Source organism: Dipodomys spectabilis, unplaced genomic scaffold (assembly GCF_019054845.1).
Source record: "Dipodomys spectabilis isolate Male_0828 unplaced genomic scaffold, ASM1905484v1 ptg000489l, whole genome shotgun sequence".
Taxonomy (NCBI): Eukaryota; Metazoa; Chordata; class Mammalia; order Rodentia; family Heteromyidae; genus Dipodomys; species Dipodomys spectabilis.
Window position 1 is genome coordinate 431,412 of NW_024871166.1, and position 17,089 is coordinate 448,500.

Genomic DNA, 17,089 nt, shown 5'->3' on the forward strand with positions numbered 1-17,089 from the left:
TGGGCCTGGGGGCTGTCCTTCAGCTCTTCAGCTCAAGGATAGCGCTCTTCCACTTGAGCCACAGCGCCACTTGCAGCTTTTTTCTTTTTTTTTATGTGGTGCTGAGGAATCAAATCCAGGGCTTCACACATGCAAGGCAAGCGCTCGACCACTGAGCCAACTTCCCAGCCCTTTATGTCTTTTTAAACCAATTGTATTCACAAGTTGGTGAGGCTTTAATTCATTAATGATAGGTCAGACTGCATTTTTGGGTACATGAAAGGTAAAATATTTATCTAGGGTCAAAGGTGATTTTTATATGTCTTACTTTAATAGTATTTTAAAGTAGTACCTTTCTCTCAAAATGATGGGTATAAAAAGCAATCAAAATACTTCTAATGGTAAACAACTTAGTTGAGCTACAATGTGGAAATGATTGGTCCATAAGACCTGCAGTCTGTTTCCATCAGGAATTGGGGAGGTCATTCTTTCAGTAAGACAGTGTTAAACAGAGATAGGGTCCCCAGTCAGTGCAGTGTTCAGTGAAGGGATAGAATATGATTTCTGCTATTTTGACCTAGAAATCAAGAATGTTATACTTTAGCATTTCCTTTCACCAGGGAGGTATGCACTGATTATGAACTTCGAGTATTCATATTACAGTTCCCTATTTTCTAACAAAGATAAAGTGAAATATTATGAGTGTACACAATAATTCTGGGAAATTTTCCTAGAATTTGTTGACTGCTGGTATTTTAGTCATAAAATAGAATGAGGTTAATTGATACAGTGGGAGATGAACCTCAGGCTAACACTTACCATGTGTGCAATGTTGTACTAGTAATTCCAACTCTGAAGACTTCAATATCATCATCTGAGAATTAAAAATGTAAGTAGTTCCACTTTATGGAATTATTGTGAGAATTAAATTAGATACCATTGGTATAGTACTTGGAAAAACAATCAATGATCATTTGGCATATTCTACCTGTTATTTTATCATGTGGTTAATTCTAACATTTTTACTGTGATTTTTATTGTGTCTCTTTATGATGTGCAATGTGATGTATTGATATTCATTGCATTGATCATTTTTCTGTCACTTAAAGGAAAATACCTGCAAAGAAAATTTCTGAGGAGGAAACTATTATATTGACTCATGGTTTAAGAGAACACAGTTTAAGATCAGATGGCTCCATTGTTTTTAATTATATTTTTATTATCATAACTAGTTGTACAATGGAATTTACATTCAATAAATAATGCTTTTAAGTATAATGGATCCTTATATAACTTTTCCCTGCCTTTCTAAACCTCACCACACTTTAATTTTTTCTAGTTTCATACTATCTGCATTGAATATCATGTCTTCACTTTCTTCTTCCATAACTCTTTTTATTCTTTCCCTTTGACTTCCCCTCACATCTTCAAAGTGATAGTTTCCTGGTATTTATTTTGTTGGATTAAAAGTTCAATTTTATAAAAAAAATACATCTTTTAAATACTCCTCTACAAATAGCATGATTTGGTTAATATTGCTGTGTAAAATTGTATAAAGTTCTAGCTTCCAAATATGAGACAGAACATGGGTCCTTTGTGTGTCTGGCTTTGACTTCGTTTATTTAACATATTTTTAGATCGATCCATTTCTTTGCAAATAACGTAACAGTCTTCATAATGGATAAGTACATTCCACTTATGTATATATGACACACTTTTGCCAGCCATCCCTTCGCCAAAGGGCATCTGGGCTGTTTCCATAACTTGGCTACAGTGAAGAGTGCAGTAGTGAACATGGTTGTGAAAGTGATTTTACTGTCCTTTTGGAAGAATTCATCACTATCTTTCTGGGAGCAATCCTCTAGCCAGTTTTCCAGAATAAGCATATCCCTCCCTTCATCTCCATCACAACGTATTGCAAGTCCTCAAAAACACACTACCCCATACAGGTTTCAATAAGCTAAAATCACACTGTGCCCATATTCTTTCAATACATTTTTAATAATTACATATAATTTAGTGAGAACCTTCAATGAACTTTCCTAATGTGGGAATGAGGGACATAAAACAGAGTAAAAGTAAGAAATATGTAATTTAATTAGTTATCATATTTAAAATATTTTTCAGCTCTAACTAATAGCCTCACTTACTATTATTTTAATCTTTATTTGATTACTTCATCTAGCCCCTAAATTATAACAGGTGAGTTAAATACAAAGGCAAAAAGTGTGGTTTGATTTTGACACTCATGTGTGAGGATGCACAATATGGGCAAAGAGATGGATTGGAATTAATAGCAATTATCCATTTTGTTAAAGTAGAGATGGTTTTCCCAAACTGATTCTCACAATTCATATTCCATTCAACAAAAAGAAACGTGTAACAATTACCTTTGTTTTCCTCCTTATTAACTTTTGTTTCCATTATATTTTTAATGAAGGATGATTTCATAAATCTACTTTAGATGTGAAAATATTTTAATAAATTTCTAACTGTATGCATTGATCTATACATACACACATATATTACAGAGGTTACAATCATAATTTATAACTTCTGTAACTATACAATTTACTAAATTATTAAAAACATCGACGGCTCATGCCTGGAATCAGGATTACTCAGGAGACTGAGATCTGACGATCTTGGTTTGAAGCCATCCTGGGCAGGAAAGTCCATGAGCCTCTTATCTCCAAACAACCAACAGAAAATCAGAATTGGAACTGTGGCTCCAAGTATTAGAGTGGTAGCCTTGAGAGAAAAAGCTCATGGACAACACCCAGGCTCTTAGTTCAAGAACTACAATCTACCCCCAAAAATCTATTTAATTTACACCTGTGTAAGTAGAGTATTTTCATCACCCAAATGCACATCCATGTTCATTTGCAAGGTAACTCTGTTTTGTCTGAAGTACGACTAAACATTATCACTAAAGGAGCATTGGAACGTGGGTTCATTTTATCTCTCTAATGGATTTTTCTCCACTCAAATACTCAAGTGTTACAATTGTTCTAATTATTTAAAATCATAGCTTTTTTCTTTCATAGTCCTAATATTAGAGTTTGAATTGAGTGTTTTGTCCCCTAAATGTGTGTTCTTACCACTTTGTCATGCCCCCAGCCCTAAGTTATCCTGATTATTTTTCAGCTAGAAACTGGCTTCCTACTTGTGTATGAACACCCCTCAGTCCACTTGATGTTATTCTTCCTGGAATTTAGAACAACAGGTGCATAGCATTGTGTACAGAACTTTCTGTTCAGTCTGGGCTTTTGCCACTATCCTCACAACATTGCACTCCCATGTAGTCACGAATTTCATAAGCTTGTCATAGCTGATTTTTTTAAATCTTTCATTTCCTGCAGGTTCTTGAGTACTGAATTAATTTGTTTTTTCTTGGGTTGTTTGTTTCATTTGAATCTATGTGTTGAGTTGTTCCTCACTTTTCCTTTTGTTTCTTTCCCTCAAGTTCTTATCTAAAGTGCTGAGAAACCAATTCTTCTTTCTCAAGATAGGGTGAACATTATTTATTCCAAAGCAATTTCCGTATCTATGAATGGTATACACATGCTAAGCACTGAGAAGGGTGTTTTTATTTTCACGGCAGTCTTTGGCATACACAGACAGATCATGAAATATATGAAGAAAATAAAACTACAGATGAATGCCAGGAGGAGAATAAGCTATTATTAATTGTTTGACAGATGTTTCTCTTCTAGTGAAAGAAATATATTACTTGATGCAGGATTTCACAAAATCATATTGCTAGGAGGAACCTAAACAATCATCTAATAGTATAAACTTGAGAGTGATGAATTGACTTCCTGAATAATTTAATTTTGGGTCAAATAAAAGCAGGCTTCCAAAAAGAGAGTAGATTTTAGAGAAACATGATGAATTTTATGTAAATAGGTCCTTAGCTGATTTTGTTAATTTGTGAACTAATACAGGGAAATTAAGTACAGCAAGATAAAAAAATAAAAACTTCACATTGAAATACTCATTTGTGTTTGTGTATGTGTGCATGCATGTGCGAGTACACACACGCACATGTGCATGTGCTCATGCATGCATTCATCATTCTTGAGGCTTGATAGTGCCATGGAAACTATTCCTCAGCTTCTGTGCCCAAGGATAGTAGTCTACCACTTCAGCCTCTGCTACAATTCTGGTTTGTTTTTTTTGAGATAATCGCTTGTATTTTCATGATTGAACAGTGGTCTTCAGATCTGAGACTCCCGAGTAGCTAGCTCTGCTTATTCAGCCTCTGAGTAGGTAGTTAAAATTCTGGCTGTCCTCTATGCTTCACTGCTCTTTTATACTTTTCCTGAGGTATTCACAAGCCTAAGTCATATATATGTCTAGTTGCTTTAAAATATTCTTATTGCTTGGAAACAGGGGATCCCATGTGTACTCTTAACTATTTTGGAGGCTTGAGAATAGAACGCAAACCAAAAGTTTGGTGGACTTACTTCTCAATCTATAGCTGGGTGAATTGGATAATTTCTACCAACCTGCACTATCTAGAGACTAAGATTGGAAGGACTGTGGATCCAGGTCAGTCAAGGTAGCAAGCTAGACAAGTTGGTGTGCAACTCTGATGCCATTTATGATAGGAAGGCTAAAAGGACAGATGAGATGCATGGTCTTGTGGAAAGGGAACCCCGGCCTGCAAGAACAATATACCCCAAGTTGAAATCCCCACATTTTCCCACAACCAAAATAAGTATATACATTAACATCCAAAAACTTAATACAATCTGTTCTTTTCTCTAATATCAGTTTATCTGATTATCATATGATGTGACAAAATAATTTCATTAAACTTTTGATAATTTAAAATGACCTAGAAAATTCTTTCTCACTTATTAAGTGCAGATGAATGGCAAATTGCCTCATTTCTTACATATATGACTACCACTATAAAATCATCTTATGATTATTATTAATAGTAATATATTCTGATTTATTACTTTACTTTGTAACAGTTTTTAAACTTTTTGCTTTTCTGCTGAGGTTGAAGTATTTAAATAGTATCATCAAAGTATATTCCTTGGGTATTTAGGGAAGTTTTTTACAAAAATTTTAACCAATGGCTTCTAAGAATTCTTAATTGGTATATATATTTTTTGGTTTATTTTTAATTTAAATTTAAATTCATTGTAATGGTAAGGTACACAGGGGTTAAAGTTACATAAATGAGGTAATGAATACATTTCTTAGGGAAGGAACATTGTTATATCTTCCATCGATATTTTTGTACACTCAAAACAAGAACTACTGATGCTTTTGCTGTTGCTATTGATCAATGGGTACTTTTGCTTACTTTGTTCATGCATTTTTTATTATAAAATTGATATACAGAGCTTTTCCACTTAATTAAGTCAACTAAAGTGTACACTTCATTTTCTTTTCTTTTTTGGGGGGGGGATTCGGTTGTGGAGCCTGAACTCTGGGCCTGGGCCCCGTTCCTCAGCTCTTCAGCTCAAGGCTAGTGCTCTGCCACTTGAACCACAGCACCACATCCAGCTTTTTCCTTTTTATTTATATGGTGCTGAGGAATCGGACCCAGGGCTTCGTGCATGGAAGGCAATCGCTCTTCCACTGAGCTACTGTCTCAGCCCCTACTTCATTTTATTTTCTAATTTTCAAATTTTGATCTTAAATGTTTCCTTTTGTTTCTTTAGGGTAATTCTTTTGTCAGAGTTGTAGGATCAGTTAATATAATTTTGCATGATTTCTACACATGTAAATTATTCAGTCACATATATTTTGCTTTTAAAATATGTAACATGTGGCTATTTGAAATTATTTTCTTAATTTTTATATGGTTAGTGAATTTAAATACATTTATTTTCTTATATTTATAAACATATTTGTCCAGGTAACAAATATTTACTGTATTTTCAAGAAGCACTTACTTTATTAAGAAAGCCTTCATTACCTGATCACTTTTTGGAAATATTTGTATTTGAATTTAAAAAAAAGTTTGAGCTCGGCATGGTGATTTGTTGCATCCATTTTCTAGCTATGGTGGGAATTGTAAATAGGGTTTGTAATTCGGGAGAGACTGGGAAACTTTGAGACCTTATTATAAAACTATTCAGAGTGAACTGATTAGAGATGTAGCCATCGCTAGTGTTATATAGAGCACCTCACTATCACATTCTAAATCTTGAGTTAAAACACCAGTAACATCAATCTTTTGTCAAAATAAAAAGACACTTGTTTCAAAATGATTATTATTTAAAACTTATTTGCAAAGGTTCTCATGTCTTCTATTAATTTACGATTTACTTAATCTATTAAAATCCAAGTATATTGTGACTATTTTATTTCTACTAAACTTTTAAATAGTACGAGCAATATTATGATTTCATATATTAACATACTTTTTACTGTTTGTGATAATTTCCTCCGTTTAATATAATAAAATCAATATTCCAAATGTGTGTATGTGGTGTGTGTGTGTGTGTGTGTGTGTGTGTGTGTGTGTGTGTGTGTGATTATGTGTTTTGTGTGTATGTGAGTGTGTGCTTTGTGTATACTTTGTAATGCTTGTGAGATCACACCATTGCTTCACATATGCAAGGCCAATGGTTTACGACTGAGCTATTCTGTCTAGTTATAATCCAAATAGTGTTTTAAACCATGACTTTCAAACTTTCATTCCTATTATGCCCTTTCTAAATTATATACGATAACATGTGATCCATATTGTATCCACGTTAGCAATTTTTATTGTTATTTAGAATATTTCCACTGCCTTTCCACTTCCAAACTCTTGTGTTTGTTATTGATAAAGGTTTTACTTTGCTTCTTTTGTCTCTTCATTATTTTTCCCTTTAGAGTTTAACTATTCTTTCTCTTATTTCTTTGGAAATTAATTATTATATTCCTATTACAATTTCTTTACATTGTAACAGGTATATACAATGCTTTAATTTCTATTTTAATTTTTCCCATTTTCACTGACTTTTAGTACAAACTATTAGATGGATTAAAAAGAAACTTGTCTCGGGAAACGTTATTTTTCTCCTTCCCTTCTCTGAAGTCTTTCTGTTTTTTGAAACACAATAGCAATGACATATAGCTCCTATGTGGTACATCATTGTTTCCCCTTTCACTCTCCTTTGTTGTACAGCTCAAGTTGTTATCATTCAGCTTTGTTATGTTACAGTGTTATCTAAATCATAACTCATTCTTGAATTAATTTTAGTTGTTTCGAGTATTCTCTGAAGACATTTTTCTATATATAATATCTGGGGTCTTGTGTTTTTACAAGGTACAAAATATGAGTCACTTTCAAACATCTAGATATCTCTGTAGAATATTGGTCCACCTGCTCAATAAACTCGTATTTAAATTCAAGGAATACAGGTCAGTTAGAACAATCATGTAAAATGGTGTAGCTTCAGCCTTCATACTAGCTTTGAATCTTTTTACCATGTTTAGTAGTAAAGACAACATAGTTCTACTACAAGAGCAGACACATAGAAGAATGTAACAGATTTGTCAAAAATAAATTCTCAGTTTATGGTAAATAGATTTTGAAAACTATCCTATGATTTTATGAAATAAAAAATAGAACCTTAAATGGGTGTATTGGCACTATTTTCTCTCGAGATTTAAAGAATGATCTTAGACTAATACCTCAATCCCTTTTTTTGTTTCTTTTGTTTTGTTTTTTTTTTTGTCACTCATGGAGCTTGAACTCTGGGATTAGGCGCTGTCCATGTCCTCTGCAGATCAATGCGAGCACCCTACCACTTGAGCCACCACACCACTTCTGCCTTTCTAGTGGTTTATTAGAAATACGAGTCTCATGGACTTTCCTGCCCGGGCTGGCTTTAAACCGTGATCCTCAGATTTCAGACTCCTGATTAGCTAGGATTACAGGCGTGAAGTACAGGCACCTGGCCTACCTCAATCTTTATACAAAAATTTAAAATAACAAATGATTATCAAACTAAATATGAGATGTAAAAACCTGTAAGAGATAAACGTAAAAATTCAAGACATTGTATCAGTAAAGGTTTCTAAATGGAAAGCATTAGTTGTTAAAGAAAAGCAAGAATATACTGGATTATATCAAGTGATAGCCTTTCATAATTCAAAGGACACTATACTCATAATTCAAAGGACACTATAACCGAAGTGAAAACATATCCCACAGATAGAGGTAACATATTTGTTAATGCTGAAATGTGAATGCTACAATGATTCTTAATCTTAAGAATTTTTATATCTTCTATTTCTATATAATTTTTCCTGAATAGGATATTTCTTTAACGAACATGTGTAAATTAATAGTCAATAAGAGGAGCATATGAAATAAGTTCCTCTTTAGTATCTTAGAAAAAAGAAAAAGAAAAATCACTAGTATGACTCTAATATAAAAAGATGACACAAAATATAATAATGCATTGTGGAGGAATTGATAAACTACTCGTAGTGATCCATTTGTATAATACTGCAATCATTTTAGCAAGCAAGTTTTCAAGTCTCAAAGGTCAAAAAGAATTGTATAGGATCAATTCATTATACTTCTATGAATGTATTAAAGAGAAGTAAAAAAAAGTATTTGGACAGGGAATTGTAGTTCATTGACAGTGCACTTAAATAGTATGTGTGAGACCCTGGAAAAAATCCCCAAAATAAAATTTTGAAAATACACACTACAGAGGATGTATGCTGGACAAATTCTAGTAACAGAATTTTTTATCTATTTTAATGTCTGTTCTAAAATTTTTAGCATTTCTATTTGAAGAAAAGCAAGTTTGTGAAAATTAGGCTTTGAAAACCTATGAAGGTACAATTCACTTCCAAAGCACTAAAGTGTATACAATAAAAGGAGATAGTATATTGCAAGTGAATTACATGTCAGCAAATAAACTATTGTTAAAAACTCTTCACACAGGCTGGAGTTCTAGGCCACCGTGAGCAGCCCCGCGTTACCTAGCGAAGAGAAACCGGCTGGAGCATCGTTCGAACGACCCTGAGAAGTCCGATCGTCCCAGTGGAGCTGGGCTGCGATTCTTGTTAAGTTGAGCCTCACTGACCCTGTGGCTGAAGTTAGCGCCCTGACGCTGGGGAAGCCGGACACGTCGCCCGGAGTGATATTTGGGCGCCTTTTAGCTGTGGTGGCTCCACAAACCTCCTTCTGGAGACCCGAAGAACCCCAGCGGGCGAGCTATTGCCGTTAGCTTTCTTTTGTGTGGCTTCTGGACTCTTCGCTCCCTGCCAGGCAGCGGAGCCCCGGTACAAAGCGGTTGTACCACGCCAACCTATTTTCTCCACCAGCGCTCGCGCCTCAGTTTCCCCCCTACTTGGCCAGGTGTAAGTCGCGGCAAGATGATTGCCTCGCACATGATTGCCTGCTTGTTCACGGAACTCAACCGTAACCAAGTGCAGAAGGTTGACCAGTATCTCTATCACATGCGTCTATCTGACGAGACTCTTCTGGAGATTTCTAAGCGGTTCCGCAAGGAGATGGAGAAAGGGCTTGGAGCCACCACCCACCCGACTGCTTCTGTGAAAATGCTGCCCACCTTTGTGAGGTCTACTCCAGATGGCACAGAACACGGTGAGTTTTTGGCTCTGGACCTTGGAGGGACAAACTTCCGCGTGCTCCGGGTAAGAGTGACAGACAATGGACTCCAGAAGGTGGAGATGGAGAACCAGATCTATGCTATCCCTGAGGACATCATGCGAGGCTCTGGCACACAGTTGTTTGACCATATTGCTGAATGCCTGGCCAACTTCATGGATAAGCTACAAATCAAAGACAAGAAGCTCCCACTGGGCTTTACCTTCTCCTTCCCCTGCCACCAGACTAAACTAGATGAGAGTTTCCTTGTCTCATGGACCAAGGGGTTCAAATCCAGTGGAGTGGAAGGCAGAGATGTGGTGGCTCTGATCCGAAAGGCTATCCAGCGGAGAGGGGACTTTGATATTGACATTGTGGCTGTGGTGAATGACACAGTTGGGACCATGATGACCTGTGGTTATGATGACCAGAACTGTGAGATTGGTCTCATTGTGGGCACTGGCAGCAACGCCTGCTACATGGAGGAGATGCGCCATATTGACATGGTGGAGGGTGATGAGGGGCGGATGTGCATCAACATGGAGTGGGGGGCCTTTGGGGATGATGGCACACTCAATGACATCCGCACTGAGTTTGACCGGGAGATCGACATGGGCTCGCTGAACCCTGGGAAGCAACTATTCGAGAAGATGATCAGTGGGATGTACATGGGGGAGCTGGTGAGGCTCATCCTGGTGAAGATGGCCAAGGAGGAGCTACTCTTTCAGGGGAAGCTCAGCCCAGAACTCCTCACCACAGGCTCCTTTGAGACCAAAGATGTTTCAGATATTGAAGAGGAAAAAGATGGTCTCCAGAAGGCCTACCAGGTCCTGGTGCGGCTGGGCATAGATCCACTGCAGGAGGACTGCGTGGCTACTCACCGGATCTGCCAGATCGTGTCCACGCGCTCAGCCAGCCTCTGTGCGGCTACTCTGGCTGCTGTGCTGTGGCGCATCAAGGAGAACAAGGGGGAGGAACGCCTGCGCTCCACCATTGGCGTGGATGGCTCCGTCTACAAGAAACACCCCCATTTTGCCAAGCGTCTTCATAAGACTGTGCGGCGGCTGGTGCCTGACTGTGATGTTCGCTTCCTCCGCTCTGAGGACGGCAGTGGCAAAGGAGCAGCTATGGTGACAGCGGTGGCCTACCGGCTGGCTGACCAACACCGAGCCTGCCAGAAAACCCTGGAACCTCTCAAGCTGAGCCGTGAGCAGCTTCTGGAGGTGAAGAGGAGGATGAAGGTGGAAATGGAGCGAGGTCTGAGCAAGGAGACTCACGCCATTGCCCCTGTGAAGATGCTGCCCACCTATGTTTGTGCCACCCCTGATGGCTCAGAGAAAGGAGATTTCTTGGCTTTGGACCTCGGAGGAACCAATTTCCGGGTCCTTCTGGTTCGTGTGCGGAATGGGAAGCGGAGAGGAGTGGAGATGCACAACAAGATCTACGCCATTCCGCAGGAGGTCATGCACGGCACAGGGGAGGAGCTCTTTGACCACATCGTCCAATGCATCGCCGACTTCCTGGAGTACATGGGCATGAAGGGTGTGTCCCTGCCTCTGGGTTTCACCTTCTCCTTCCCCTGCCAGCAGAACAGCCTGGATGAGAGCATCCTGCTCAAGTGGACAAAGGGTTTCAAGGCGTCTGGCTGTGAGGGCGAGGATGTGGTCACCTTGCTGAAGGAAGCAATTCACCGGCGAGAGGAGTTTGACTTAGATGTGGTTGCTGTGGTGAATGATACAGTCGGAACCATGATGACCTGTGGCTATGAGGACCCTCACTGTGAAGTTGGTCTTATTGTTGGCACAGGCAGCAATGCCTGCTACATGGAGGAGATGCGCAACGTGGAGCTGGTGGATGGAGAGGAGGGACGGATGTGCGTCAACATGGAGTGGGGGGCTTTTGGGGACAATGGATGCCTGGATGACTTCCGCACAGAGTTTGATGTGGCTGTGGATGAGCTCTCTCTCAACGCAGGCAAACAGAGGTTTGAGAAAATGATCAGCGGCATGTACTTGGGTGAGATTGTCCGTAACATCCTCATCGACTTTACTAAGCGTGGGCTGCTCTTCCGTGGCCGCATCTCAGAGCGGCTCAAGACTCGGGGAATCTTTGAAACCAAGTTCCTGTCTCAGATTGAAAGCGACTGCCTGGCCCTGCTGCAGGTGCGCGCCATCCTCCGCCACTTGGGCCTCGAGAGCACTTGCGATGACAGCATCATCGTCAAGGAGGTGTGCACCGTGGTGGCCAGGCGGGCGGCCCAGCTCTGTGGCGCAGGCATGGCTGCCGTGGTGGATAAGATACGAGAAAACCGGGGGCTGGACACCCTCAAAGTCACAGTGGGTGTGGACGGGACCCTCTACAAGCTCCATCCTCACTTTGCCAAAGTCATGCACGAGACAGTCAAGGACCTGGCTCCCAAGTGTGACGTGTCTTTCTTGGAGTCTGAGGATGGCAGCGGAAAGGGGGCGGCTCTCATCACTGCTGTGGCCTGCCGCATCCGGGAGGCCGGACAGCGATAGAAACCGGAAGGGACTTCTCTCCTTCCCCTCTTCCCTGTTTTAAATTAAAAGGTGTCGTCCTCTTGTGTAAGAGACAGTCCCCCAGCTTTTCCTTGGCAGACAGGACTCCACTGCACTGGGTTTTGTCTCTGTATTCTCACCGTAGTTCGGTACCCACGCCTTGGGCCTTCCTGAGACACAGAAGAAAGGATTTGTTCACACTGGTCACAACCATTCCCATTGGTTCTCTTAAACCTTCAAAGTAGTTGGAAAGGTTTTAGCCATTCCCCCTGGCAGAGTTCCTACAGAGTGGAGACTGGGGAAGATCCTGGCTGCTCCACCTTGGAGCTGAAGGGGACATTTCTAGGTGGAAAGCTCTGATGCTGCTAGTCTCATCAGAGATTTGGGAGATCTCCACTAATGACTCGAGCCTGATCTTCTGCAGGCAGATGTCGGGAGGGATGGGGGGAGGGGGGTGGAAGGGAGGGGGAGCCATGGATGAGTGGCTTCAGCTCTTCACAACTTGCCTGTAAAAGTACTGCTCGGCGGGTTCCAGCTTGTGCTGCTGGAATCGGCCACCCCACAGCTGGATAGTGAAACCAAAGCCAAGAGTTGCCACATCCCACAAGAGAGTTTTTCGTCATACCACATCGTGACCTCCTGTATTACCCGTGAGCCTTGGACCCTTGGGAGAGGGGGAGCTTTTGAGTTTTGTTTGTTTAATTTTTTCCTCCCTACAAAAGTGGAGAAATACTGTATTTTCATTTTAATTTATGTTTGAAATTTATTTAGCTCATGAAGTAGGTGTACTCCTTTGTTGTGTAATGGTTAATTCATATGTATTGTATATTTATGTTCATTTGTTGTGTATATAGGTAAGCATGATCTCCTCACCCTTGGCCTCATTAGTAGATCAGTGTAGTTAAAGATGTGAGGCAAAGGTACTGACTAGAAATTCCTCATTTGCCCACAGGAAGAGAAAGAAACTTCTTCCGGGTGAGTGACTAGCAAAGGTCAGCTTTCTGGTTGCTCCTTCCTTTACAGTGTGGGGAATGCTTGGGAGCTCGGGATGGAGACAGAGGCTGGCAATGGATTGAAGAAACCACAGCAAACTGGCTGCTCTGTCAAGAGATTTTCCTGGGTATATTACGTGTCACATGTTACCCAAAGGAAACCAAAGGAATCATTTCAAAAATACTCAATGCTTAGCAGCTTTTATTCTTTATCCTTAGGGCAATCAGTAAGTAGTATTTTTAAAGCTGATGAGATAAAGAAAAGCCCACCAAAAATTTATATTAAAAATGTATGTGTTCATTGCCGACAAACCAAAATGGAGCAATTAAACAGCCAAACCAAATGAAACCTCAGGGATGACATTTTGGGAGGAGGCATTTGTGTCCTCCTAGCAAAGTTCACCTAGGGTTTGTTTTGTAAGTGTTGTACAACAACTGTTGTGTCTCTGCTTCCCTGGACTGTGCTGGTATCGATCTGCTGACCTGTTTTTATTTTTTTTTATACACGTTATTTATTTCACACTGTTGGCAGAGATGGGAGTGGCATAAAAGCACCCATACTCTACTTTCCAAGAGCACAGTTAATTCTGACTTCATTTGCCCACATCTGCCCTCAGCTATCCACAGACATGAAGCCTGGATGCAGCCTGATTGCGAAGTAATAACCTTGTAACACTATGAGATAGGATACAAGGATCAAAAAGGAAAGAAGATAGAAACTCACTTAATTTGCACCTATGTTTTTGCACAGTATTTTAACTTTCGGCTAAGTTGAAATAATGTTATTGGCTGGTTTTTGAACAAGGTGAAAGTTGCCCGGGTTCTAGGAAGCATAGAGGAAAGAGAACTAACACATGCTCCTTTATTCCAGGCTTGCTTTGCTTGTCTGATGTAGTTCCTTTGCCCTCATCTGTAATTATTGACCTAAAACATTGGTGCCTCCAGCTACAATGAAGGCCACAAGTCATGTGCACATTTATGGCTCCCTAAAGGATACACATGAAATACAGATAAATTTTAACTTAATTTATTCTTAAGTTTTTAAATAAATTTTACTTTTTTAAAATTAGGTACCATCTATAAGTATTACTTATTTTGAGAGGTAGAGATGTTGGGGTGGGTGGCTGTCAAAGAAGTATTGTGCTGTTGGCTTCCAATCAGGTCCAATCCGGACCACGCATGTTGACTGTGTTCCTAGCACTACTCGGATAGCCCCTAGCTGATGCTGCTCTGCTCAGTGTACATCCAGTGGATCTCAGTCTGACCGGGATGTGCCGGACACTGCATCTCAAATCCTTGAGCTTTCAGTCTTGTGAAGATGATGTCACTGTGTACAATAGAGAACTAGTTGAATTAACTATGTGGTGTTACCTATGATTAATAAATTTTAACATTTTCAAATAAAAACAAAAAACAAAAAACAAAACAAAACAAAAAAAAAAAACTCTTCACACAAAATGCAGAATATCTAAATAGACGTTTTTGGTTTTGGCTAAAAACTCTGTAAACTACAGTGTTTAAAACAAACATGTGATTTCTGTTTATTTTAAGGGTTTTTTTGTCCGTTATTTTGAGTTTATACAGAGATATCTCAATCAAGAGGGTATGTGATAACTGGAATACCTAGGAATTATGCATCATTTATAAGTAATTGATAACCTTTTCTGGACGAAACGTTTAGCAAATGACAGAAGACACAAAACTATGCATCTGCATTTTATGAAAGCCATTGGAGCATTAAAGTAGGATAAAGTCAAGTAAATATTTTGCATGTATTCTATTGGTCTCTCTTTAACTAGAAAGTTATAGATTATGTTTTTTTATATTCTATTGGGACAATGATCTGCTGTCACTTATTTTATTCTCTTCCCCTTCTTTTGCCCTTCCACTTACATAATTATTATTTAAAGAAACATACTTGACCTTGCATTTCTAAATACTTCAAAATTATCTGAACTATTTTATACTTCTGGCAGGCTCCTATATCTTTCTCAAAGGATATATTTTTGACACTACCATTTTTATCCTCTATGATATTGGATATCTTCCTGCCTAATTCAGTGCAAGATATACATGAGACTCATCCAGATATCTCAAAACTCATACCACCATAAAATCCTATCTTACTTAGAAATCATGCTTTTAGAATGTCTGGGGAGGTGGCATCTCTCATTTTTGAATGACACTAAGTGATACTTATATGCAGTCATATTTTAAACCAATATGCTACTCACTAGATGAACGAATTGACAAAATGTGGTTTATGTATGCACGGTGGAATTCTACACTTCAAATTCATACGGAACTGGAAAGACTTGGAAAAATCCTACGAAGTAAAATAAACAAGACACAAAGAAACAGATTCCGTGGTTTCCTCATTTGTAATAAGTAGGAAATATCTAGAATATAAAGAAAAGAAAAAGAAAAAGAAATGTGATCTTAGCCACTAGTTCATTACTAGTATAATTCCTGCTCTCTCGAAAAGGACTTTTTTCCAGTTAAGTCCATGGTCTTATATCTGCCTGGCTTGGAACCAGAATTATTCTTCCATTCTACTTTTTACAAATTTGCATGATTACCTATCATGATTTAGAGCTAATAGAAGAAAGAGAGTGGTCTCATCCTTCATGTTCCACTTAGTGGTAATGCTTTCTCTATGTCACTCACATAGATCTACATACTGGCCTTGGCTTTATTATTTCAACGCTGTCTTATTTGCAGAGTCTACTATAGAGTATTGAACCATTATACTTAAATACAGAACTTCTCTTTCTTCTATTCCTATTGTTTCTCCTTCTGTTAACTTACGTATACTTGAGTAATAATGCACAAAACAAACACTGACCAAAAAATGTTTCTGAGAACCTTCTTCCCACTTAAAATTGGTCTTAATTTACAGAGCACTTAGGAAATTTGAACTTAATGTACTCCAGGATAATGTTTTTTTTTTTTTTAATGGTGAAAATGGTGGACAGAGGGGTTAGAGTTGCATAAGTAAGTTAATGAGTACATTATTTACCGAACATTGTTACTTCCTCTTTTGTTTTTCCCGTCATCCCTTTTCTCCACACTGCCTCAACTCTCCCCTCCCATCCCCAACTAGTAAAGTTCATTTTCAACATAGTGTCTTATTCATCTCATTGTAACAACGGGTCATACTGTATACTTCTTTCAGCATTTTATTTCCCTTCCCCTCCCCACATTAGAAAAATGTATATGCACGTTACAGCTCACCGACCTCAAATAGAGTGGAAACGGGTTATACCATGGAGGAAGAAAATAGAAGAGAAACAAAAAAATCACATAATACATGGCAGATACATTAAAAACAATAGTAAGAAAGAAAAAACAAGTTGTGTCTGTATTTGGGGTTCATTTCACTTAACATCGTCTTATACAGCCATATGTACGTGGATAATGTTTTATAAGCCATGTAAATTCCATAGTTTCTCATTACTAAGTTGTCTCTGAAACACGTGTTACCTCGTGTCTAAAGATGCCTTTGTGCTATCTCAATGAAGCCAGAAAACATTCATTTTCCTGGAGCAATACCATAGATTGTTAGTGGAAGTAAGTGGAACGAACTTTTACAGGAAGTAGAAACTGAATCCAGGAGAGAAATTGAACATAGAGAAATGACAATGTTCAAGTTAATTTGTGCTCTCATTTTTACTGTACAAGAATATAATCCAAGGCTTGAAGGGAACTCTGTCCCTATCTTTTTCGAGTGTGCACTTTAGCCATAAAACTTGTCTGTAAACTTCTAGTTGACAGTATTACAAAAGGAAACAATATGCCATTTGAAGGCCAGCATGGAAAAAAAGGAAATAACATTGTTTTACAGTGTTCTACTACAAAGAAACAAAGACATGGAGGTTTAAAAATGTCTTATGCATGAATATTTAACTCCTGAGATGATTCTCTTGTTGCAAAAGTCAGATATCCATTCCTTTATTCTGGTCCTGAATTCGCCATATCAATAAGGATTCCAAAAAGCAGGATCCAGTGAGTAT

General features: G+C 38.7%; 1 protein-coding gene across 1 annotated transcript; it reads left to right on the top strand.

Moving 5' to 3' along the window:
• The first annotated feature begins 9,053 nt into the window (after window positions 1-9,053).
• On the top strand, window positions 9,054-12,494 carry LOC122098737 (hexokinase-2-like). Its single transcript, XM_042669173.1, has one exon. It carries the CDS (start codon window positions 9,331-9,333, stop codon window positions 12,082-12,084), a length of 2,754 nt encoding a protein of 917 aa, XP_042525107.1. The 5' UTR covers window positions 9,054-9,330; the 3' UTR covers window positions 12,085-12,494.
• Window positions 12,495-17,089: the final 4,595 nt, after the last annotated feature.

What these genes read in the sequence shown, in the direction of transcription:
- LOC122098737 (XM_042669173.1), top strand. Translation starts at nt 9,331, where the DNA reads ATGATTGCCTCGCACATGATTGCCTGCTTGTTCACGGAACTCAACCGT.